General features: G+C 38.6%; 1 protein-coding gene across 3 annotated transcripts in view; it reads left to right on the top strand.

The window, feature by feature from the left end:
- USH1C (USH1 protein network component harmonin) overlaps positions 1-27,512 on the top strand; it is a 393,388-nt gene that overhangs the window by 119,305 nt on the left and 246,571 nt on the right. For all 3 annotated transcript variants that reach the window (XM_053720656.1, XM_053720654.1, XM_053720653.1), the window contains exon 7: positions 3,964-4,021. In XM_053720656.1, the coding sequence (XP_053576631.1) occupies positions 3,964-4,021 (58 nt within the window). The remainder of the gene's footprint in view (positions 1-3,963; positions 4,022-27,512) is intronic.

The following is a 27,512-nucleotide window of genomic DNA, read 5'->3' as shown; positions in this document are numbered from 1 at the left end:
TTCGGCTCCTTAGTTTGAATTTAAAATCAGTAGTAGATTTTTTTCTGATAGATTTCAGAATAAGTAGCATTTTATTTCCCTCTGTGTCAAGTCACAGCCAATTACAAGATTCATATACGTAGATACTGTGAATTCTTGCACATGCTCAGTAGGAGATGGTGCCTCAAAAAGTGTGCATATAAACATACTTTAGTGACCCTTTTAGGTGACATGAAAGTACAAAATGTAAACACTCTACAATGTTATAGTGCACTATGGCTTGCATATAACTATAGGATAGATTAAAAGAGGAGCACAAAAATATTAGTGCTATTGTACCCTAACATTGCTCAAGAATAGCACTACTCACTCATATTACAAGATGAACCTTAAAATCACCAATCATTGTATACTCATTGTAATATGATTATATTACTGTGTATACTCATTGCAGTAGCATTATATTACTGTGTACTCATTACAGTAGCATTATATTACTGTATACTCATTGTAGTAGGATTATATTACTGTATACTCAATGCAGTACAATTATATTTCTGTATACTCATTGCAGTAGCATTATATTACTGTATAATCATTACAGTAGCATTATATTACTTTATACTCATTACAGTAGCATTATATTACTGTATACTCATTACAGTAGCATTATATTACTGTATATGCATTGCAGTAGGATTATGTTACTTTATACTCATTGCGATAGAATTATATCACTGTATACTCATTACAGTAGGATTCTATTACTTTATACTCATTGCATTAGAATTATATTACTGTATACTCATTGCAATAGGATTCTATTACTTTATACTCATTGCATTAGAATTATATTACTGTATACTCATTGCAGTATGATTTTTACAGTAACAATATATTACTGTATACTCATTGCAGTACAATTATATTACTGTGTATACTCATTACAGTAGCATTATATTACTGTGTATACTCTTTGCAGTAGAATTATATTACTGTATACTTATTGCAGTATGATTTTTACAGTAGCATTATATTACTGTATACTCATTGCAGTACAATTATATTACTGTGTACTCATTACAGTAGCATTATAATACTGTGAATACTCAATGCAGTACAATTATATTACTGTATACTCAATGCAGTACAACTATATTCCTGTATACTCATTACAGTAGCATTATAATACTGTGTATACTCATTGCAGTAGCATTATATTACTGTGTACAGTCATTGCATTAGGATTATATTACTGTATCCTCATTACAGTCGGATTATATTACTTTATACTCATTGCAGTAGAATTATATCACTGTGTATACTCATTGCAGTAGCATTATTTTACTGTATACTCATTGCAGTAGAATTATATCACTGTGTATACTCACTGCAGTAGGATTATATTACTGTATACTCATTGCAGTAGAATTATATCACTGCATATACTCATTGCAGTAGGATTATATTACTTTATACTCATTACAGTAGCATTATATTACTGTATACTCATTACAAAAGCATTATATTACTGTATACTCATTGCAGTAGCATTATATTACTGTATACTCATTACAGTAGCATTATATTACTGTATACTCATTGCAGTAGCATTATATTACTGTGTATATTCATTATAGTAGCAGTATATTACTGTGTATACTCATTACAGTAGCATTATATTACTGTGTATACTCATTGCAGTATAATTATATTACTGTGTATACTCATTGCATTAGCATTATATTACTGTGTATACTCATTACAGTAGCATTATATTAGTGTATACGCATTGCAGTAGCATTATATTACTGTGTATACTCATTACAGTAGCATTATATTACTGTGTATACTCATTGCAGTAGAATTAAATTAATGTGTATACTCATTACAGTATAATTATATTACTGTATACTCATTGCAGTAGCATTATATTACTGTGTATACTCATTACAGTAGCATTATATTACTTTGTATACTCATTGCAGTAGAATTATATCACTGCATATTCATTGCAGTAGAATTATATCACTATATACTCAATGCAGTAGCATTATATTACTGTGTATACTCATTACAGTAGCATTATATTACTGTGTATACTCATTGCAGTAGAATTATATTACTGTATACTCATTGCAGTATGATTTTTACAGTAGCATTATATTACTGTATACTTATTGCAGTACAATTATATTAATGTATACTCATTGCAATATGATTTTTACAGTAGCATTATATTACTGTATACTCATTGCAGTACAATTATATTACTGTATACTCATTACAGTAGCATTATATTAATGTGTACAGTCATTGCATTAGGATTATATTACTGTATCCTCATTGCAGTAGAGTTATATTACGGTATACTCCATTGCAGTAGCATTATATTACTGTGTATACTCATTACAGTAGAATTATATTACTGTATCCTCATTGCAGTAGAAGGATATTACTGTATACTAATTACAGTAGAGTTATATTGCTGTATCCTTCTTGCAGTAGAGTTATATTACTTTATAATCATTGTAGTAGAGTTATATTACTGTATACTAATTGAATTAGGATTATATTACTGTATACTCATTGCATTAGGATTATATTACTGTATACTCATTGCATTAGGATTATATTACTGTGTATACTCATTGCAGTGCAATTATATTAATGTGTATACTCATTGTAGTAGATTTATATTACTTTATACTCATTACAGTAGCATTATATTAGTGTATACTCATTGCAGTAGCATTATATTACTGTGTATACTCATTACAGTAGCATTATATTACTGTGTATACTCATTGCAGTAGAATTAAATTAATGTGTATACTCATTACAGTATAATTATATTACTGTATACTCATTGCAGTAGCATTATATTACTGTGTATACTCATTACAGTATAATTATATTACTGTATACTCATTGCAGTAGCATTATATTACTGTGTATACTCATTACAGTAGCATTATATTACTTTGTATACTCATTGCAGTAGAATTATATCACTGCATATTCATTGCAGTAGAATTATATCACTATATACTCATTGCAGTAGCATTATATTACTGTGTATACTCATTACAGTAGCATTATATTACTTTGTATACTCATTGCAGTAGAATTATATCACTGCATATTCATTGCAGTAGAATTATATCACTATATACTCATTGCAGTAGCATTATATTACTGTGTATACTCATTGCAGTAGAATTATATTACTGTATACTCATTGCAGTATGATTTTTACAGTAGCATTATATTACTGTATACTCATTGCAGTACAATTATATTAATGTATACTCATTTCAGTATGATTTTTACAGTAGCATTATATTACTGTATACTCATTGCAGTACAATTATATTACTGTATACTCATTACAGTAGCATTATATTAATGTGTACAGTCATTGCATTAGGATTATATTACTGTATCCTCATTGCAGTAGAGTTATATTACGGTATACTCATTGCAGTAGCATTATATTACTGTGTATACTCATTACAGTAGAATTATATTACTGTATCCTCATTGCAGTAGAAGGATATTACTGTATACTAATTACAGTAGAGTTATATTGCTGTATCCTTCTTGCAGTAGAGTTATATTACTTTATAATCATTGTAGTAGAATTATATTACTGTATACTAATTGAATTAGGATTATATTACTGTATACTCATTGCATTAGGATTATATTACTGTATACTCATTGCATTAGGATTATATTACTGTGTATACTCATTGCAGTGCAATTATATTAATGTGTATACTCATTGCAGTAGATTTATATTACTTTATACTCATTACAGTAGAATTATATTACTGTATACTCATTGCAGTAGATTTATATTACTTTATACTCATTACAGTAGAATTATATTACTGTAAACTCATTGCAGTAGATTTATATTACTTTATACTCATTGCATTGTTTACTGCAGTACTTGATCTTTATTTTCTGTGCCTGCAGCTCTGCAGAAGAACTCTTACAATGGCAGTACGCTGATCAGTTTGTGTCAGAAACAGAGGTAAGTTTGTGTTTAGGGTTGGTACAGAGAGTCCTAACTATTCAATAGTATGCACAAAGTCATAACCTGCTGGCAATGTTGCTAAGCTAAAAAAATAATAATAGAAAAAGCAAATTTGATAACAGAAGAACTTTGCTGTTTAAGCATTCTGTATCTGAATCATGAAAGTTTAATTTTGACTTTACTGTCCCTTTAAAGTCTATGGAGATGTTTTATATTACCACAAATTTCCAACAGTTGAAAACTATGACTTAGCGGCACTTATAGGTATTGAGACTTCACTGTGGGGCCGATTTATCACTGCTGAATTGGGCCGTATACACCTATTTCCGCTCGCGCCTTCAGGCTCGCCAGAAACAGGAGTTAAGAAGCAGCGTTCCTAAGACCACTGTTCCTCAACTCGTCCGCCACCTCTGAGTGGCGGATACAATTGGATTGGATGACACCCCCCCTGCCAGCAGCCGACAATGTTTTATCGATGTGCGGCGGATATGATCCTCTTCAGTGGATCATGTCCACTGCACTTTCATAAATCGGACCCTCTATGTTAACTAAGGGGGATTTTTATTAAAATATTTGTGTGCATATGTATTTATTGAGATAGATACACAGAGAGGCCATAAGAAAAATAAATGTTATCCAGTTGTTTTCTTTTATATTTTGTTTTTTTTATACCAATGTGTTTTATTTTTATTTTTTATTTTTAGGAAAACAGGTTTATCTGAGGTTTAGGGTGGGGGTGTGTCACTAAAGACTGGGGGGCTCATTTTTGATTGAGGAGTGTCACCTAAGGGGTGTTCATCGCTTTAAGTAGGGGGTTTAGTGAGTCGCCAGTTTTTAGTCAGGTATTGCTATCACATATAAGGCGCGGCATATAAATATTTCACCCGTCGCCCACTAATTTTACTCCCATAAACGAACATAGAACCGCGTCGCAAATCAGTATCACATTTTTAGTGCAAGGACTTATGCTGGGAAAATGGAAATATTTTACTCCATTTTCACCTCACCACACATAGGCAGGCGCAGCAAGCCTTGCGCTGAAAATTTGAGCACCGTATTTCCCTGGAAGTATTAACAAATACCTGACGCATGCACAGTATCTATTTACCTGTCAACCTCCACCCCCCACCGCACTAACTAATAAAGTGTATTAACCCCTAATTCGACCAACACCCACATCGCAATATAGCTAATAAATATATTAACCTCTAATCCGCCAATCCCCCACAATGCAGTCTACCTATTAACCCCTAAATCCGCCAACCCCAGCATCACAAATTACCTAATAAATCTATTAACCCCTAATCTGCCATCCCCCACAACGCATTAGACCCCTAAACCGCCAACCCCCACATCACAATTAACCTAATTATGCTATTAACTCCTTAACGACCAACCCTACACAGCGCAAATAACTAACGGCTAGATTTAGAGTTTTGTCGGTAAAGACCCGCGTAGCTAACGCAGCTTTTTTTCCCAATGCACCCTTAAGACAACTCTGGTATTTAGAGTTGTCTGAGGGGCTGCATTAGGCTCCAAAAAGGGTGCGTTGAGCCGAATGTACCGCCACTTCAACTCTCAATACCAGCGTTGCTTATGGTAGCGGGAAGCTGGCAAAACGTGCTCGTGCACGATTCCCCCATAGGAAACAATGGGGCAGTTTGGGATGAAAAAAAACCTAACACCTGCAAAAAAGCAGAGTTAAGCTCCCAACGCAGCCCCATTGTTTCCTATGGGGAAACACTTTCTAAGTCTGCACCTAACACCCTAACATGAACCCCGAGTCTAAACACCCCTAACCTTACACTTATTAACCCCTAATCTGCCGCCCCCCCTATCGCCGACACCTGCATTATATTATTAACCCCTAATCTGCCGCTCCGTACACTGCCGCAAACTACATTATCCCTATGAACCCCTAATCTGCTGCCCCTTACACCGCCGAACCCTATATTATATTTATTAACCCCTAATCTGCCCCCCCCATGTCACCGCTACCTAACTACACTTATTAACCCCTAATCTGCCGACCGGACCTCGCCGCCACTATAATAAATGTATTAACCCCTAAACCGCCGCACTCCCATCTCACAAACACTATAATAAATAGTATTAACCCCTAATCTGCCCTCCCTAACATCGACGCCACCTAACTTCAAGTATTAACCCCTAATCTGCCGACCGGACCTCGCCGCTACTATAATAAATGTATTAACCCCTAAAGCTAAGTCTAACCCTAACCCTAACACCCCCCTAAATTAAATATAATTTTAATCTAACAAAATAAATTAAATATTATTAACTAAAGTATTCCTATTTAAAACTAAATATTTACCTGTAAAATAAACCCTAATATAGCTACAATATAACTAATAATTATATTGTAGCTATTTTAGGATTTATATTTATTTTACAGGCAACTTTGTATTTATTTTAACTAGGTACAATAGTTATTAAATAGTTATTTACTATTTAATAGCTACCTAGTTAAAATAATTACAAAATTACCTGTAAAATAAATCCTAACCTAAGTTACAATTAAACCTAACACTACAGTATCAATAAATTAATTAAATAAATTACCTACAATTACATACAATTAAATAAACTAAACTAAATTACAAAAAAAAAACCCACTAAATTACAAAAAATAAAAAAAGATTACAAGAATATTAGGCTAATTACACCTACTCTAAGCCCCCTAATAAAATAAAAAATCCCCCCAAAATAATAAAGGTCCCTATCCTTTTCTAAATTAAAAAGTAACCAGCTCTTTTACCAGCCCTTAAAAGGGCTTTTTGCGGGGCATGCCCCAAAGTAATCAGCTCTTTTGCCTGTAAAAAAAAATACAACCCCCCAACATTAAAACCCACCACCCACATACCCCTACTCTAACCCAAACCCCCCTTAAATAAACCTAACACTACCCCCCTGAAGATCTCCCTACCTTGAGTCGTCTTCACCCAGCCGGGCCGAAGTCTTCATCCGATGGGGCAGAAAAGGACATCCAGACCGGCAAAAGTCTTCAGCCAATCAGATTCAAGTTTAATCCGATTGGCTGATCCAATCAGCCAATCAGATTGAGCTTGCATTTTATTGGCTGTTCCGCTCAGCCAATAGAATGCGAGCTCAATCTGATTGGCTGATTCAATCAGCCAATCAGATTTTTCCTACCTTAATTCCGATTGGCTGATAGAATCCTATCAGCCAAATCGGAATTCGAGGGACGCCATCTTGGATGACGTCACTTAAAGGAACCTTCATTCGTCGGGTAGTCGTCTATCAAGAAGGATGTTCCGTGCCTGAGGTCTTCAATATGGAGCCGCTCCTCGTCGGATGGATGAAGATAGAAGATGCCGCTTGGATGAAGATGTCTGCCGGTCCGGATGTCCTCTTCTGCCCGGATAGGATGAAGACTTCTGCCGGTCTGGATGTCCTTTTCTGCCCCATCGGATGAAGACTTTGGCCCGGCTGGGTGAAGACGACTCAAGGTAGGGAGATCTTCAGGGGGGTAGTGTTAGGTTTATTTAAGGGGGGTTTGGGTTAGAGTAGGGGTATGTGGGTGGTGGGTATTAATGTTGGGGGGGTTGTATTTTGTTTTACAGGCAAAAGAGCTGATTACTTTGGGGCATGCCCCGCAAAAAGCCCTTTTAAGGGCTGGTAAAAGAGCTGGTTACTTTTTAATTTAGAATAGGATAGGGACCTTTATTATTTTGGGGGCTTTTTATTTTATTAGGGGGCTTAGAGTAGGTGTAATTAGCCTAATATTCTTGTAATCTTTTTTTATTTTTTGTAATTTAATGTTTTTTTTTTTTTTGTAATTTAGTTTAGTTTATTTAATTGTATGTAATTGTAGGTAATTTATTTAATTAATTTATTGATAGTGTAGTGTTAGGTTTAATTGTAACTTAGGTTAGGATTTATTTTACAGGTAATTTTGTAATTATTTTAACTAAGTAGCTATTAAATAGTAAATAACTATTTAATAGCTATTGTACGTAGTTAAAATAAATACAAAGTTTACTGTAAAATAAATATAAATCCTAAAATAGCTACACTATAACTATTCGTTATATTGTAGCTATATTAGGGTTTATTTTACAGGTAAGTATTTAGTTTTAAATAGGAATACTTTAGTTAATAATATTTAATTTATTTCGTTAGATTAAAATTATATTTAACTTAGGGGGGTGTTAGGGTTAGGGTTAGACTTAGCTTTAGGGGTTAATACATTTATTATAGTAGCGGCGAGGTCCGGTCGACAGATTAGGGGTTAATACTTGAAGTTAGGTGGCGTCGATGTTAGGGAGGGCAGATTAGGGGTTAATACTATTTATTATAGTGTTTGTGAGATGGGAGTGCAGCGGTTTAGGGGTTAATACATTTATTATAGTGGCGGCGAGGTTCGGTCGGCAGATTAGGGGTTAATAAGTGTAGTTAGGTAGCGGCGACATTGGGGGGGGGGCAGATTAGGGGTTAATAAATATAATATAGGGGTCGGCGGTGTAAGGGGCAGCAGATTAGGGGTTCATAGGGATAATGTAGGTTGCGGCGATGTGCGGGCGGAAGATTAGTGGTTAAAATTTTTTATTATAGTGGCCACAATGTGGGGGGACCTCGGTTTAGGGGTACATAGGTAGTTTATAGGTGTTAGTGTACTTTAGAGCACAGTAGTTAAGAGCTTTATAAACCGGCGTTAGCCCATAAAGCTCTTAACTACTGACTTTTTTCTGCGGCTGGAGTCTTGTCGGTAGAGGCTCTACCACTCACTTCAGACAAGACTCTAAATACCGGCATTAGGAAGATCCCATTGAAAAGATAGGATACGCAATTGGCATAAGGGGATCTGCGGAATGGAAAAGTCGCGGCTTGAAAGTGAGCGTTAGACCCTTTCCTGGCTGACTCTAAATACCAGCGGGCGGCCAAAAGTAGCGTTAGGACCCCTTAACGCTGCTTTTGATGGCTAACGCAGAACTCTAAATCTAGGCGTAATTTAATTACTAAGCCCCCTAACCTAACACCCCCTAAATTAACCCCAATTACATACATTTAAATAACAATTTACAATTAAAATTAAAAACATAAGATTACTTTAAAAATGAAAAACTAAGATTAAATTAATCTAAAATTACAAAAAATAAAAGTCTAACATTACATAAAAAATAAACCAAATTATCAAAAATAAAAATATTAAACCTAATCCCTATAAAAATAAAAAAGCCCCCCAAAATAAAAACACTCCCTAATCTAAACTAAACTACTAATAGCCCTTAAGGGCCTTTTGTAGGGCATTGCCCTAAGTTAAACAGCTCTTGTACAATTAAAAAATACTAAGTCCCCCCGTAACAGTAAACCCCCCACAATAAAAAACCTAACACTAAAAAAACCTAAACTATCCATTGCCCCTAAAGGGGCATTTGTATGGGCATTGCCCTTAAAAGGGCATTTAGCTCTTTTACAGCCCAAAAGAACCCTAATCTAAAAATAAAAGCCACCCCAAAAAAAGAAGTCTAACCCCCAAATAGGTACTCACTGTTCCTGAAGTCCGGCGGAGAAGGTCCTCTTCCAGGTGTTGAAGTCTTCTTGGAGGCGGTGATATCTTCTTCCAGCATGGGGACCTCTTCTAGCTGCATCCAGGACCAAGGCGATGCGGAGGTGACCGTGGAACAAGACTGGCAACCGCCGAGCCATCCAGCATGGAGATCCTCTAAGTACGATTACCGCCGCACTCTGAGGACTGAAATCAAGGTACCCGTTTAAAAATGGGGTACCTTGAATTCCTATTGGCTTATATTTTCAAATCAGCCAATAGGATGTGAGCTACTGAACTCATATTAGCTGATTTGAACAAAGTATTAGTATTTAAATTGATGTAATTGGGGTTAATTTAGGGTTGGTTGTGGTGGGTTGGCGGTTTTTAGGAGTAAATAGCTTAATTAGGTTAATTGTGATGTGGGGGTTGGCGGATTTAGGGGTTAATATTTTTTTAGGTAGATTGTGATGTGGGTGAATGGCGGATTAGGGGTTAATAGTGTAATTGGGTTTAATGCATTGTGGGGGATGGCGGATTAGGGGTTAATAGATTTATTAGGTAGTTTGCGTTGTGGGGGGTTGGCGGTTTAGGGGTTAATACTTGTATTATTAGTTGTGATGTGGGGGGATTGCAGATACAGGAGTTTTGACATGTTGTGTTTGTTTTTGGGAGGTGGGTTAGACTTTTACGGGGTATTTAACTTTTTTTTTTTATGCACCGGCAGTTTCTAAAGTCCCGTAAGTCACTGGCGACTCCAGAAATGTGTATTTACTCACATTTCTGGACATCGCTAGTTTATTCGACTTACGGCAGTTTATCAACTGCCAGCGCAGTTTATGTGATTCCCCGATGTGCGAGGGGAAATTACGGGCGACGCGGGTTTAAGCAGTTAAGCTGAAGCTTGTGCCGCATATGTAATCTCGCCCTGAGATTGTAAACTAAAATGCTTAAATACACATTGAAATAGAAATTTACAATATACTTTCATTATTTATTTCCCCCCCCTTTCCTGTCAGTTAAATCTGAACATTGTGGATTTTCCAGTCCTGAAAACTAGCAGTTTGTTATTGTATAATTGCTGCTGAAGACAAACAATGGAGACTTTGTTAACTTAAAGGGACATGAAACCCTATTTCTATCTCTCATTATTCAGATACAGGTAGATTACAAGTTATGGGCTCAAACAGGGTGTGAAACGAACGCAACAAAAGTTGCGATTTTTCACACTCCATTGCGCTGCCATTACAAGTTTTGAAACAGCCGGCATCTGCGTGCGATGTGGTTGCGTTGAGCTCCGTACTGCACAAATTACGAACGCTGATTTGATGTGCTCGTGCATGCTTTCCCCGTAGACATCAATGGGGAGAGCGGGTTGGAAAAAATCTAACACCTGCGATCGCGGAATGAAAAGCTCTGTAACGCAGCGCCATTGATGTCTATGGGGGAAAAAAAAGTTATGTTTAAACCTAACGCCCTAACTTAAACTCCACGAATAAATACCCCTAATCTGCTGCCCCTGACATTGCCGACATAATGTTATTAACCCCTAATCTTGCCACTCCTGATATTGCTGCCATCGTAATAAATCTATTAACCTCAAATCTGCCACTCCCGATATCGCTGTTACTATACTAAAGTTATTAACCCCTATTCCCCTGCATGCCAACATCGCCCACACTATAATAAATCTATTAACCCCTATTCTGCCACTCCCCGACATCGCTGCCACTAAATAAAGTTATTAACCCCTAAACATCTGGCCTCCCATATCACTTCCACTAAATAAACCTATTAACCCCTAAACCGCCAGCCCCCCACATCGCAGCAACCTAAATTAAACTATATTAACCCCTAAACCTAACCGGAACCCTAACCGTAACCCTAACACCCCCTAACTTTAACATAATTAAAATAGAGCTAAATTAAAGTTACAATTATTAACTAAATAATACCTATTTAAAACTAAATACTTACCTGTGAAATAAAACCTTAGCTAGCTACAATATAACAGTTATATTGTAGCTAGCTTATGTTTTATTTTTATTTCACAGATACATTTGTATTTATTTTAACTAGGTAAACTAGTTAGTAAATAGTTATTAACTATTTACTAACTACCTAGTTAAAATAAATACAAACTTACCTTTGAAATAAAACCTAAGCTGCCTTACACTAAAACCTAACATTACAAAAAATAAAAAACTACCATTACAAAAAATAACAAACAAAATTATCCAAAACAATAAAAATGATTCCTATTCTAATACCCTTTAAAAAACAAAAAAAAAACAAAAAAAAAAAACAGCCCAAAATAAAAAACCTAATCTATAATAAACTACCAAGGGCCCTTAAAAGGGCAGTTTGTGGGGCCTTAAAAGGGCCGTTTGTAGGGCACTGCCCTAAAGAAATCAGCTCTTTTTCTACAAAAGAAAAACAAACACCCCCTAAGAGTATACAACCCCCCCAAAATAAAAATAACGTAAAACCTAATCTACCCATTGCCCTGAAAAGGGCATTTATATGGGCATTGCCCTTAAAAGGGCATTCAGCTCTTTTGCTGCTCATTTAAAATAAAAAATGGCTATTCTAAAAAGAAAAACCCACCCCAAAATGAAAAAAAAAATTACACAAAATAACATACGAAATATCCAAAATAATAACAATTATTATTCCAATTCTAATTCCCATTTTTTTTTAAAAACACCCCAAAATAAAAGAAACCTAATCTATAATAAACTACCAATGGCCCTTAAAAGGGCCTTTTGTAGGGCATTGCCCTAAAGAAATCAGCTCTTTTTCAAAACAAAAATACAAAGACCCACTAACATTACAAACCCCCACCCCCCAAACCCACAAAATAAATAAAAATATCTTTAAAAACCTAATCTACCCATTGCCCTGAAAAGGGCATTGGTATGGGCATTGCCCTTAAAAGGACATTTAGCTCTTTTTCTTGTCCTTAAAAAGGCATTTGAAGTCCCGCTTGAAGGATCTTCATCCCAGGGGCTCCATCTTTATCCAGGCGGCTCCATCTTTATCCAGGTGGCATCTTCTATCTTCATCCCAGCGGCGCGTAGCGGGTCCATCCTGAAGACATCCAGCGTGGAGCATCCTCTTCATACGGTCACCGCCATGTACTGAATCTTTAATGCAAGGGAGCCTTTTCAAAATGGCGTCCCTTGCATTTCTATTGGCTGATTTGATTTTGGAAATTCAAATCAGCCAATAGGATGAGAGCTACTAACATCAAATGTTCAAAACAGCCAATAGGATGAGAGCTTCTGAAATTCTATTGACTGTTCAAATAGAATTTCAGTAGCTCTCATCCTATTGGCTGATTTGAACAGCCAATAGGATTTCAGTAGCTCCCATCCTATTTGCTGATTTGAATTTCCAAAATTAAATCAGCCAATAGGAATGCAAGGGACGCCATTTTGAAAAGGCTCCCTTGTATTGAAGATTCAGTGTACGGCGGCGACTGTATGAAGAGGATGCTCCACCCGGATGTCTTCAAGGATGGACCTGCTCTGCACCATCGGGATGAAGATAGAAGACGCCGCCGGGATGAAGATAGAAGATGCCACCTGGATGAAGATAGAAGACGCCGCCGGGATGAAAATAGAAGATGCCACCTGGATGAAGATAGAAGACGCTGCCTTGATAGATGAAGACCTCACCGCCTGGATGAAGACTTCTCGCTGCCTTGATGGCCGGGCTTCAGAAACTAAGTGGATCTTCGGGGGTTAGTGTTAGGATTTTTTAAACTTTTTTGGGTGGGTTTATTTTAGATTAGGGTTTGGGCTTTTCTTAAAAGAGCTAAATGCCCTTTTCAGGGCAACGCAAAAGAGCTAAATGCCCTTTTAAGGGCAATGCCCATACAAATGCCATTTTCAGGGCAATGGGAAGCTTAGGTTTTTTTTAGAGTTAGTTTTTTTATTTTGGGGGGTTGGTTGAGTGGTGGGTTTTACTGTTGGGGGGTCTTTGTATTTTTTTACAGGTAAAAGAGCTGTTTAACTTAGGGAAATGCCCTACAAAAGGCCCTATTAAGGGCTATTGTTAGTTCATTGTAGGCTAGGTTTTTTTTTTATTTTGGGTGGGCTTTTTTATTTTTATAGGGCTATTAGATTAGGTGTATTTCTTTTTTATTTTTGATAATTTTGTTTGTATTTTTTGTAATTAGATACTTTGTAAAAAAAATTATAGTAGTATTTTTTTAATGTGTACTTTAGTTTTCTTTAATTGGTAGTTAGTTTAATTTTAGTTTAATAGTTATAATAGTTTAATTGTTAGTTTAAACTTAGTTTTTTTTAATTTGACAGGTAAGTTTTAATTTAATTTGAGATAGGGAAATTGTAGTTAGGAGGGCGTTAGGTTTAGGGGTTAATAGTTTAAATTAGTATATTTCGTTGTGGGGGGCTTGCAGTTTAGGGGTTAATAGGTTTATTATAGTGGCGGTGGTGGCAGGGAGTGGCGTAATAGGGGTTAATAACTTTATTATAATGGTGACGATGTCGGGGAGCGGTGGAATAGGAGTTAATAGATTTTATTAGTGGCGGCGATGCCGGGAGTGGCAGATTAGGGGTTAATAGGTTTAATATAGTGTTTGCGATGCGGGAAGGCTTCGGTTTAGAGGTTAATAGGTCGTTTATGGGTGTTTAGTGTACTTTGTAACAGTTTAGTTATGAGTTTTATGTAACAGTTTTGTTGCGTAAAACTCATAACTACTGCTCTCAGATGACGGTACGGATCTTGTCGTTCTAGGGTGTAACGCAAGCTTTTTAGCCTCACCGCAAAACTCGTAATGGCAGTGCTATGGAAGTCCCATGAAAAAACGTAATTTTTATGAGTGTGGGACTGACGTTGCGTTACAGGCTTGCGGTACAGCTATACTGACAAGACTTGTAAAGGCTGCGTTGCTGTTTTAACGCTGAAATGGCCATTTTTTCAGCATTAAAAGATGAACGCAAAACTCGTAATCTACCTGATAGTGAATACAGTGGCGTCACTAGGGGGGGGCGGGGGGGGCGGGCCGCACCCGGGTGACACCCACCAGGGGGTGACACCAAAAAAAAAAAAAATTTTTTTTTTTTTTTTTTAATTTTATTGAAATTCAAAGAAATACAATGTTGAGATGCATAGATTATTTTATTAGAGGCTGGCATTTGTGAACATTGGTGGGACTTGGGAAGATGTAGACACACAATTTTTTTGCCACTTGAGCCAGTGCTGCAATTTCAACAAATAGTTTTCCCGGCTACTTTTGCTTGTTTGTACTTTGCTTCTCCCCTGCCCAATTTCGCTATGAATGTTGTGGGCATGCCATGGGGCTTGCAAAGTTGCGCTGCTAGCCTAAACCTGCCTGCCTATCTGTGCTCACTGCTCAGTGACATGTGGAGCAGTGGAGTCACTCACTGCTGTGCTGTCTCTCTAAACGGGAACTGGCAAATCATGAGGGGATGCCTGGCACCTGACCGCATGACTGTCTGACACTGTCTTTAAAGTGAAGGAGCCATGTATGATGCCCACCAGACCATTACGGTTACGGTACACTAAGTGCACACTGAACAGGTAGGAGGGCGGGCGGGGGTCTGGGGGTGGGCAGAGTGCAGAGGTGATTGGCCATAAGAAGCAGCAGGCACGCGGCCCGGGGCTGTGCACTGACAGACTTGGAACAGAGTCAGAGAGCAGAATTTTCATAGTTTGCACCTAAATCTTTTCTTTAGTGATTTATTTTTAGAGTGCTCTGTTTATCTTTCATTTGATGCTCTGCTGAGCCAGTGAGCAGCACTAGGCATGAGCTTTATAATTAATGCAGTGCACTTTACATATTTTGTATGTGTGTGTGTCTGAGTTTTTGTGTGTGTGTGTCTCAGTGTTTTTGTGTGTGTGTTTTTGTGTGTGTGTCTGAGTGTGTTTCCAAGTGTTTGTGTGTGCATCTGAGTATTTTTTAAGTGTGTCTGATTGTTTGTATGTGTACTTGCCTGTGTTTTTGTGTGTGTCTGCTTTCTGGGGGGGGGGGGGTGACACCATAACTTACCGCACCGGGTGACACCAACCCTAGTGACGCCACTGCATACACATACATACAAACAGACACACACACATACACACACACAAACATAGACACACACATACATAGACACACACACACACATATATAGACACACACACACATACATACACACACACACATACATATACACACACATACACACACACACACACACACACACATACACATAAATACACACACATACATACACACACACATATACACATACATACATACATACATACATACATACATACATACACAGACATACATACATACACATACATACACATACACACACATACATACACACATACATACACACACATACATATACACACATACATACACACACACACACATACACATAAATACACACACATACATATGCATATACATACATACATACAGACATGCACACATGCATACACCCATACATACACACAGATACATACACACATACATACACGCACACATACATACACACACAGACATACAAACACAGACATACACACATACATACACACACATACATACACACTTACACACAGACATACACATAAATACACACATACATAAACACATACACACACATACATACACACAGACATACACACAGAAATACACACACATACACACATACATACACACACATACACACAGACATACACACACTTACATACACACAGACACACACATATACATACATACATACACACACACACAAACACATACACATACATACATACACACATATACATACACACACACACACACACACACACACACACACACACATTCACACAGACATACACACATGCATACACACAGACATTAAAACATACACACACAAGCACACAGACATACATACATACACACAGACACACACACAGACATACACACATACATAGAGGCATATACACACATACATTCATGCATATATACACACATACATACACACACATTCACACATACATACACACACATTCACACAGACATGCACACAGACATACACAGACATGCACACACATTCACACAGACATACATACATACATGCATACATACACAGAGACATACACACATATATACACACATACATACTCACACATTCAAACAGACATACACACATACATACACACATACATACACACATACATATTCACATACATATACACATAAATACACACAGGCATACACACACATACATACTCACACATTCAAACAGACATACACACATACATACACGCAGACATACACACATACATACACACAGGCATACACACACAGACATACACACACATACAAACACACATACATACATACACACATACATACACACAGAGACACACACACATACACAGACATATATACAGACATACATACACACAGGCATACACACATACATACACAGACATACACACACATACACATACATACACCCAGACATACACACACACATACATACACACACAGACATACACATACATACACAGATATACACACAAGTACACATACACACACATACACACATACATACACACACATAGACATACACTCACATACACACACATACACACAGACATACACACACATACACACAGACATACACACACATACACACAGACATACACACACAGATACAAACAACACTGACGCACACACACACATACCCCCCAACTGTCCCATTTTTTGCGGGACAGTTCCAATTTTAGGGGTCTGTCCCGCTGTCCCGGGAACCTTGCCATCTGTCCAGCATTGCCCCATGCATTTAAAAAATATATATTAAATTCTATTGGGCCCATTCTCAGAAGCAGCTGGCTTTTCTCTCCTAGGGTTAGATACCTGTTAGATTCCCTGTTGAAAAAGAATGGTGTGTGGGTTAAGCAGGAGTAGGAAGGCTGTATCTGTGTATCTGTATGTATAAGTGTGTGTGTATCTGCATAAGTTTATGATATGTAGTGTGTGTTTGCATCTGCATGTATAAGTGTAAGCTATGTAGTATGTGTGTATCTGTATGTATAAGTGTGTGTGTAAATCTGCATGAATAAGTGTATGCTTTGTAGTGTGTGTGTGTATCTGTATGTATAAGTGTCTGTGTGTGTATCTGCATGTATAAGTGTAGCTATGTAGTGTGTGTGTGCATGTATAAGTGTAAGCTATGTAGTGTGTGTATCTATGTATAAGTGTATGCTGTGTAGTGTGTGTGTATCTCCATGTATAAGTGTAAGTTATGTAGTGTGTGTGTATCTGCATGTATAAGTGTATGCTATGTTATGTGTGTGTATCTGCATGTATAAATATAAGCTATGTAGTGTGTGTATCTGCATGTATAAGTGTATTCTATGTAGTGTGTGTGTGGGGCCGATTTAACAAAGTCTGGCGGACATGATACGCTGCAGTGTATCATGTCCGCCAGACATCGCTGAATGCGGATAGCATACGCTGTCAGCATTCAGCATTGCACAAGCAGTTCTAGTGAACTGCTTGTACAATGCTGCCCCCTGCAGATTTGCGGTCGATCGGCCGCTAGCAGGGGGTGTCAATCAACTCGATTGTATGCGATCGGGTTGATTGCTGTACCGCTGCTTCTTAACTCCTTTTTCCGGCGAGCCTGAAGGCTCACGTGGAAACAGGGTGAGTTGGCCCCATTCGGGGCATAGTATATCGACCCCTGTGTGTGTGTGTGTGTATTTGCATATTTAAGTGTATGTAGTGTGTGTGTGTATATCTGTATGTATAAGTGTAAGCTATTTAGTGTGTGTGTGTGTGTGTGTGTATATCTGTATGTATAAGTGTATGTTATGTAGTGTGTGTGTGTATCTGCATGTATAAGTGTATGCTATGTAGTGTGTGTGTGTATCTGCATGTATAAGTGTATGGTATGTAGTGTGTGTGTGTATCTTCATGTATAAGTGTATGATACGTAGTGTGTGTATCTGCATGCATAAGTGTATGCTATGTAGTGTGTGTGTGTATCTGCATGTATAAGTGTATGCTATGTAGTGTGCATGTATCTGCATGTATAAGTGTATGCTATGTTGTGTGTTTTGTGTATCTGTATGTATAAGTGTATGCTATATAGTGTGTTTGTGTATCTAATGTATAAGTGTATGCTATGTAGTGTGTGTGTATCTACATGTATAAGTGTAAGCTATGTAGTGTGTGTGTGTGTGTGTGTATTTGCATGTTTAAGTGTATGTAGTGTGTGTGTATCTGTATTTATAAGTGTAAGCTATGTAGTGTGTGTGTATCTGTATGTATAAGTGTATGCTGTGTATTGTGTGTGTATCTGCATGTATAAGTGTATGCTGTGTAGTGTGTGTGTATCTGTATGTATAAGTGTATGCTGTGTATTGTGTGTGTATCTGCATGTATAAATGTATGCTGTGTATTGTGTGTGTATCTGCATGTATAAGTGTATGCTATATAGTGTGTGTGTATCTGCATGTGTAAGTGTATGCTATATAGTGTGTTGGGGGTGATCTGCATGTGTAAGTGTATGCTATGTAGTGTGTGTGTATCTGCATGTATAAGTGTATGCTATGTAGTGTGTGTGTGTATCTGCATATATAAGTGTATGCTATGTAGTGTGTGTGTGTATCTGCATGTATAAGTGTATGCTATGTAGTGTGTGTGTGTATCTGCATGTATAAGTGTATGCTATGTAGTGTGTGTGTGTATCTGCATATATGTGTATGCTATGTAGTGTGTGTGTATCTGCATGTATAAGTGTATGCTATGTAGTGTGTGTGTGTATCTGCATATATGTGTATGCTATGTAGTGTGTGTGTATCTGCATGTATAAGTGTATGCTATGTAGTGTGTGTGTGTGTATCTGCATGTATAAGTGTATGCTATGTAGTGTGTGTCTGTGTGTATTTGAGTATGTGTACATGTATATGTGTAGCTTGTGTTACTGTGCATTTTTGCTGACTTTAAAGTCCAGAATCTAGAATATTAATGAGGAAAGCAGAGAGTAGTTTTAAAGAATCTATTATTAAATGTCCAATTAAGATAAAAATATTTAGCACTGTCGCTGCAAAGGCTTATAAAATACAGAGCTCACATAGCTATACAAGTGGTTTCAGCTTGTGTTTGATTTGCTGCCTTAGGCCTAGATTTAGAGTTTGGCGGTAGCCGTCAAAACCAGCGTTAGAGGCTCCTAACGCTGGTTTTAGGCTACCGCCGGTATTTGGAGTCAGTCAGGAAAGGGTCTAACGCTCACTTTTCAGCCGCAACTTTTCCATACCGCAGATCCCCTTACGTCAATTGCGTATCCTATCTTTTCAATGGGATCTTTCTAACTCCGGTATTTAGAGTCGGGGCTGAAGTGAGCGTTAGAAATCTAACGACAAAACTCCAGCCGCAGAAAAAAGTCAGTAGTTAAGAGCTTTCCGGGCTAATGCCGGTTTATAAAGCTCTTAACTACTGTGCTCTAAAGTACCCTAACACCCATAAACTACCTATGTACCCCTAAACCGAGGTCCCCCCACATCGCCGCCACTCGATTAAATTTTTTTAACCCCTAATCTGCCGACCGCCACCTACGTTATACTTATGTACCCCTAATCTGCTGCCCCTAACACCGCCGACCCCTATATTATATTTATTAACCCCTAATCTGCCCCCCACAACGTCGCCTCCACCTGATTACACTTATTAACCCCTAATCTGCCGACCGCACCGCACCACTATTATAATAAAGTTATTAACCCCTAATCCGCCTCACTCCCGCCTCAATAACCCTATAATAAATAGTATTAACCCCTAATCTGCCCTCCCTAACATCGCCGACACCTAACTTCAAACATTAACCCCTAATCTGCCGACTGGAGCTCACCGCTATTCTAATAAATGTATTAACCCCTAAAGCTAAGTCTAACCCTAACACTAACACCCCCCTAAGTTAAATATAATTTTTATCTAACAAAATAAATTAAGTCTTATTAAATAAATTATTCCTATTTAAATCTAAATACTTGCCTGTAAAATAAATCCTAATATAGCTACAATATAAATTATAATTATATCTTAGCTATTTTAGGATTAATATTTATTTTACAGGCAACTTTGTAATTATTTTAACCAGGTACAATAGCTATTAAATAGTTAATAAATATTTAATAGCTAAAATAGTTAAAATAATTACAAATTTACCTGTAAAATAAATCCTAACCTAAGTTACAATTAAACCTAACACTACACTATCAATAAATAAATTAAATAAAATACCTACAATTACCTACAATTAAACCTAACACTACACTATCAATAAATGAATTAAATACAATTCCTACAAATAAATACAATTAAATAAACTAACTAAAGTACAAAAAATAAAAAAGAACTAAGTTACAAAAAATAAAAAAATATTTACAAACATTAGAAAAATATTACAACAATTTTAAACTAATTACACCTACTCTAAGCCCCCTAATAAAATAACAAAGCCCCCCCAAATAAAAAAATGCCCTACCCTATTCTAAATTACAAAAGTTCAAAGCTCTTTTACCTTACCAGCCCTGAACAGGGCCCTTTGCGGGGCATGCCCCAAGAAATTCAGCTATTTTGCCTGTAAAAAAACACATACAATACCCCCCCAACATTACAACCCACCACCCACATACCCCTAATCTAACCCAAACCCCCCTTAAATAAACCTAACACTAAGCCCCTGAAGATCTTCCTACCTTATCTTCACCTCACCGGGTATCACCAATCGGGTTCTGGCTCCAAAATCTTCATCCAACCCAAGCGGGGGCTAGACATCCATCATCCGGCGGCTGAAGAGGTCCAGAAGAGGCTCCAAAGTCTTCATCCTATCCGGGAAGAAGAGTAGATCCGGACCGGCAACCATCTTCTTCCAAGCGGCATCTTCTATCTTCATCCGATGAAGACCGGCTCCATCTTGAAGACCTCCACCGCGGACCCAGCCAATAGAATAGAATCTTGAAGACCTCCACCGCGGACCCAGCCAATAGAATGCGATCTCAATCTGATTGGCTGATTGAATCAGCCAATCGGATTGAACTTGATTCTGATTGGCTGATTCCATCAGCCAATCAGAATTTTCCTACCTTAATTCCGATTGGCTGATAGAATCCTATCAGCCAATCGGAATTCGAGGGATACCATCTTGGATGACGTCCCTTAAAGGAACCGTCATTCGTCGGGAAGTCGTCGGAAGAAGAAGATGGGTCCGCGGTGGAGGTCTTCAAGATGGAGCCGGTCCTCATCGGATGAAGATAGAAGATGCCGCTTGGAAGAAGATGGTTGCCGGTCCGGATCTACTCTTCTTTCCGGATAGGATGAAGACTTTGGAGCCTCTTCTGGACCTCTTCAGCCGCCGGATGATGGATGTCTAGCCCCCGCTTGGGTTGGATGAAGATTTTGGAGCCAGGACCGATCGGTGATACCCGGTGAGGTGAAGATAAGGTAGGAAGATCTTCAGGGGCTTAGTATTAGGTTTATTTAAGGGGGGTTTGGGTTAGATTAGGGGTATGTGGGTGGTGGGTTGTAATGTTGGGGGGGGGGTATTGTATGTGTTTTTTTACAGGCAAAAGAGCTGAATTTCTTGGGGCATGCCTGTTCAGGGCTGGCAAGGTAAAAGAGCTTTGAACTTTTGTAATTTAGAATAGGGTAGGGCATTTTTTTATTTGGGGGGGCTTTGTTATTTTATTAGGGGGCTTAGAGTAGGTGTAATTAGTTTAAAATTGTTGTAATATTTTTCTAATGTTTGTCAATATTTTTTTATTTTTTGTAACTTAGTTCTTTTTTATTTTTTGTACTTTAGTTAGTTTATTTAATTGTATTTATTTGTAGGAATTGTATTTAATTCATTTATTGATAGTGTAGTGTTAGGTTTAATTGTAGGTAATTGTAGGTATTTTATTTAATTTATTTATTGATAGTGTAGTGTTAGGTTTAATTGTAACTTAGGTTAGGATTTATTTTACAGGTAAATTTGTAATTATTTTAACTATTTTAGCTATTAAATATTTATTAACTATTTAATAGCTATTGTACCTGGTTAAAATAAATACAAAGTTACCTGTAAAATAAATATAAATCCTAAAATAGCTATAATATAATTATAATTTATATTGTAGTAATATTAGGGTTTATTTTACAGGTAAGTATTTAGCTTTAAATAGGAATAATTTATTTAATAAGAGTTAATTTATTTCGTTAGATTTAAATTATATTTAACTTAGGGGGGTGTTAGTGTTAGGGTTAGACTTAGCTTTAGGGGTTAATACATTTATTAGAATAGCGGTGAGCTCCAGTCGGCAGATTAGGGGTTAATGTTTGAAGTTAGGTGTCGGCGATGTTAGGGAGGGCAGATAAGGGGTTAATACTATTTATTATAGGGTTATTGAGGCGGGAGTGAGGCGGATTAGGGGTTAATAACTTTATTATAATAGCGGTGCGGTCCGGTCGGCAGATTAGGGGTTAATAAGTGTAGGCAGGTGGAGGCGACATCGTGGGGGGCAGATTAGGGGTTAATAAATATAATATAGGGGTCAGCGGTGTTAGGGGCAGCAGATTAGGGGTACATAGGGATAATGTAAGTAGCGGCGGTTTACGGAGCGGCAGATTAGGGGTTAAAAAAATATGCAGGGGTCAGCGATAGCGGGGGCGGCAGAATAGGGGTTAATAAGTGTAAGGTTAGGGGTGTTTAGACTCGGGGTACATGTTAGGGTGTTAGGTGCAGACGTAGGAAGTGTTTCCCCATAGCAAACAATGGGGCTGCGTTAGGAGCTGAATGCGGCTTTTTTGCAGGTGTTAGGTTTTTTTTTCAGCTCAAACAACCCCATTGTTTTCTATGGGGGAATCGTGCACGAGCACGTTTTTGAAGCTGGCCGCGTCCGTAAGCACCGCTGGTATCAAGGGTTGAAGTTGCGTTAAATATGTTCTACGCTCCTTTTTTGGAGCCTAACGCAGCCATTCTGTGAACTCTCAATACCAGAGGTATTTAAAAGGTGCGGTCAGAAAAAAGCCAGCGTTAGCTACGCGGGTCGTTACCGACAAAACTCTAAATCTAGGCCTAAGAGTATTAAAAGATATGACTTTATTTAGAATTGTATTTATATTACTTTGGTCTTATTATGTTTTTAAGCCCCATCCCTGCTCCTGCGTATCACATATCACACTTAGGCCGCTGGGGGGGGGGGGGGTTGGATGGCTGAATGGACACGAAAGGTAAGGGAAATAAGTCTGGGTAAACAGAGTGGGTGAAGTGTGTGGCGAGCAAATGAGGGTTGGTAGAGTGTAACAGAATATGGTAAAGTGTCAGTACAGAGGCTGTGAGTGTGAATTATTTTCTCTAACCTGGTTCGTTAGTGACAGCTGCACCTAATTGCTGTTAGGAGGTGTTTATATATTAAAGGTAAACACCAGGGGCCCGATCCGATATGCAGCGTCGTCCGCAAAAGCCAGCGACGCCAAATTTTGCGCGGGTTTGGTATCCTATATACGGCTTAACCTAGAAGTTATGCTTGTATATTTCTGCCTTCGGACGTAGTTTTTTGGCCCATAGACAGGTATACCAAACCCGCGCAGTTTGGTATCCAATATACAGCGTAAGGACTTACGTGGCGAAAATGGAGAAATCTTACTCCATTTTTACCTCGCCACAAAATGCAGGCGTAGTAAGCCTTACGCTGAGTATTGGAGCCCCGTAACTCCCTAAACTACCTGCAAAATAAAACTTAATACCTAACGCATGCGTAATGTCTATCTACCTGTCAACCGCAATCCCCCGCCGCAATCCCTAATAAAGTGCTTAACCCCTAAACCGCCGCCACCTACATTAAATGTCTAACCCCCTAATGTGACCCCCCTACACCGCCGCCACCTATATTATATATCTACCCCCTAATGTGAGCCCTCTACACCGCCGCCACCTATATTATATATCTAACCCCCTAATGTGAGCCCTCTACACCGCCGCCACCTCTATTAAAATTATTAACCCCTAATGTAATCCCCCTACACCGCCGCCACTTCTATTAAAATTATTAACCCGTAATCTAATGCCCCTACACTGCCGCCACCTATAATAAATGTATTACCCCCTAAAATACTAAAGTGTCCCTACACTGCATTGCCCCAAAGTAATCATCTCTTTTACCTGTGAAAAAAAAGAACAACCCCCCCATTACAACCCACCACCCACACACCTCTACTTTAAAACCCACCCTATCCCCTCTTAAAAAAACCTAAGTCTAACCCCCAAGTGCTCCTTACCTGTCCTGAAGACCGGCGGAGAAGGTCCTGTTCCAGGCAGAGAAGTCTTCTTCCAGGCTGCGACCTCTTCTTCTTCCAAGAACCAGCCGGCGCAGAGCGGAGGAGTTGAAGACCGATGACCGCGGAGCTGAAGACCGTCCTCTCTGGAACTGAAGACCGGCGATGCAGGAACTGAAGATCGGCGACGCTGGAACTGAAGACCGGAGCCATGGAGCGTGGAGGATCCTCTTCATACAATCGCCGCCGTACACTTAATCAGAATTCAAGGTACGCAATAAAAAATGGCGTCCCTTGAATTCCTATTGGATGATTTGAGCCTTCAAATTCAAATCAGCCAATCGGATGAAAGCTACTTTAATTCTATTGGCTGATTTGATTAGCCAATAGAATAAGAGCTACTATAATTCTATTGGCTATTCTAATCAGCCAATAGAATTAGAGTAGCTCTTATTCTATTGGCTATTCAAATCAGCCAATAGAATTAAAGTAGCTTTCATCCGATTGGCTGATTTGAATTTGAAGGCTCAAATCAGCCAATAGGAATTCAAGGGACACCATTTTTAATCGCGTACCTTGAATTCCGATTCAGTGTATGGCGGCGATCGTATGAAGAGGATCCTCCACGCTCCATGGCTCCGGTCTTCAGTTCCAGCGTCGCCGATCTTCAGTTCCTGCATCGCCGGTCTTCAGTTCCAGAGAGGACGGTCTTCAGCTCCGTGGTCATCGGTCTTCAACTCCTCCGCGCCGGCTGGTTCCTGGAAGAAGAAGAGGTCGCCACCTGGAAGAAGACTTCTCTGCCTGGAACAGGACTTTCTCCGCCGGACTTCAGGACAGGTAAGGAGCACTTGGGGGTTAGACTTAGTTTTTTTTTAATGGGGGATAGGGTGGGTTTTAGAGTAGGGGTGTGTGGGTGGTGGGTTATAATGGGGGGGTTGTTATTTTTTTCACAGGTGAAAGAGCTGATTACTTTGGGGCAATGCCCCACAAAAGGCCCTTTAAAGGGCTGGTAATAGAGCTGATTACTTTTTGTAATATAGTTTAGGGTAGGGACATTTTTTTATTTTGGGGGGCTTTGTTATTTTATTAGGGGGCTTAGATGAGGTGTAATTAGGTGTAGGTGTAATATAGGTGGCGGCGGTGTAGAGGGATTAGATTAGGGGTTAATATATTTAATATAAGTGGCGGCGGTGTAGGGGGATTAGATTAGGGGTTAATATATTTAATATAGGTGGTGGCGGTGTAGGGGGGTCAGATTACAGGTAAAAGAGCTGATTACTTTGGTAGTGCGTGCAGATTTTCAGAGCTATTGCTGTAGGTGTGAGCTTGGAAGTTTCAGGGAGATTTTCAGAGCTATTGCTGTGGGTGTGAGCTTGGAAGTTGCAGGAAGATTTTCAGAGCTATTGCTGTGGGTGTGAGCTTGGAAGTTGCAGGAAGATTTTCAGAGCTATTGCTGTGGGTGTGAGCTTGGAAGTTGCAGGAAGATTTTCAGAGCTATTGCTGTGGGTGTGAGCTTGGAAGTTGCAGGAAGATTTTCAGAGCTATTGCTGTAGGTGTGAGCTTGGAAGTTGCAGGAAGATTTTCAGAGCTATTGCTGTAGGTGTGAGCTTGGAAGTTGCAGGAAGATTTTCAGAGCTATTGCTGTAGGTGTGAGCTTGGAAGTTGCAGGAAGATTTTCAGAGCTATTGCTGTGGGTGTGAGCTTGGAAGTTGCAGGGAGATTTTCAGAGCTATTGCTGTGGGTGTGAGCTTGGAAGTTGCAGGGAGATTTTCAGAGCTATTGCTATTTATCAAGCTCTGTATGGAGCTTGTGGGCCCGTGTTTCTGGCGAGTCTTCAGACTCTCCAGAAACAGCAGTTATGAAGCAGCGGTCTAAAGACCGCTGCTCCATAACCCTGTCCGCCTGCTCTGAGCAGGCGGACAGGAATCGCCACAATTCAACCCAATCAAGTACGATCGGGTTGATTGACACCTCCCTGCTGGCGGCCGATTGGCCACGAGTCTGCAGGATGCGGCGTTACACCAGCAGCTCTTGTAATAACTTGTATTAGTGTCGGGGGTGGCAGATTAGGGGTGTTTAGACTTGGTATTTATGTTAGGGTGTTAGGTTTAAACGTAAATTTATTTCCCCCATAGACATCAATTGGGTTGCATTATAGCGATCACCATTCCGCACTTCTGGAGTTATTTTATTTCTAACACTCTCTCCCCATTGATGTATATGGGGGAAAGCATGCACGAGCATGTCAAATCAGCCCTCGGCTTTTGTGCGGTATGCAGCTTAACGCACCATAACGCACAGCAGAAGGAGGCTTTTAGTAACTCGTAATGGCAGCGCTATGAGAGTGAAAAAACGCAACTTTTTGGCATTATTTTCACACCCTGTTTAGCGCAAAACTCGTAATCTAGTTGTTAGGGATTTGTTTAAATATATATATATATATATATATTAATAAATAAAAATATGAGGTATTTAAAGGGAAATTCAAATACAAAAATGTCAAGCTCAGATTTGTCATAGAGGATGTAAATGTTGCATTCCTGACTCAAGTTTTTACCTGAATATTGCGGGATTGTTACGGGATCAGCGGTCAGCCCACTGCCCATCCTGAACTAAATGTCTTGGTTTACAAAGACGTTCCTGACTCTACCCCACAA

The sequence above is a fragment of the Bombina bombina genome, chromosome 7 (genome assembly GCF_027579735.1).
Source record: "Bombina bombina isolate aBomBom1 chromosome 7, aBomBom1.pri, whole genome shotgun sequence".
Taxonomy (NCBI): Eukaryota; Metazoa; Chordata; class Amphibia; order Anura; family Bombinatoridae; genus Bombina; species Bombina bombina.
This window is presented reverse-complemented; position numbering and strand designations above follow the sequence as displayed.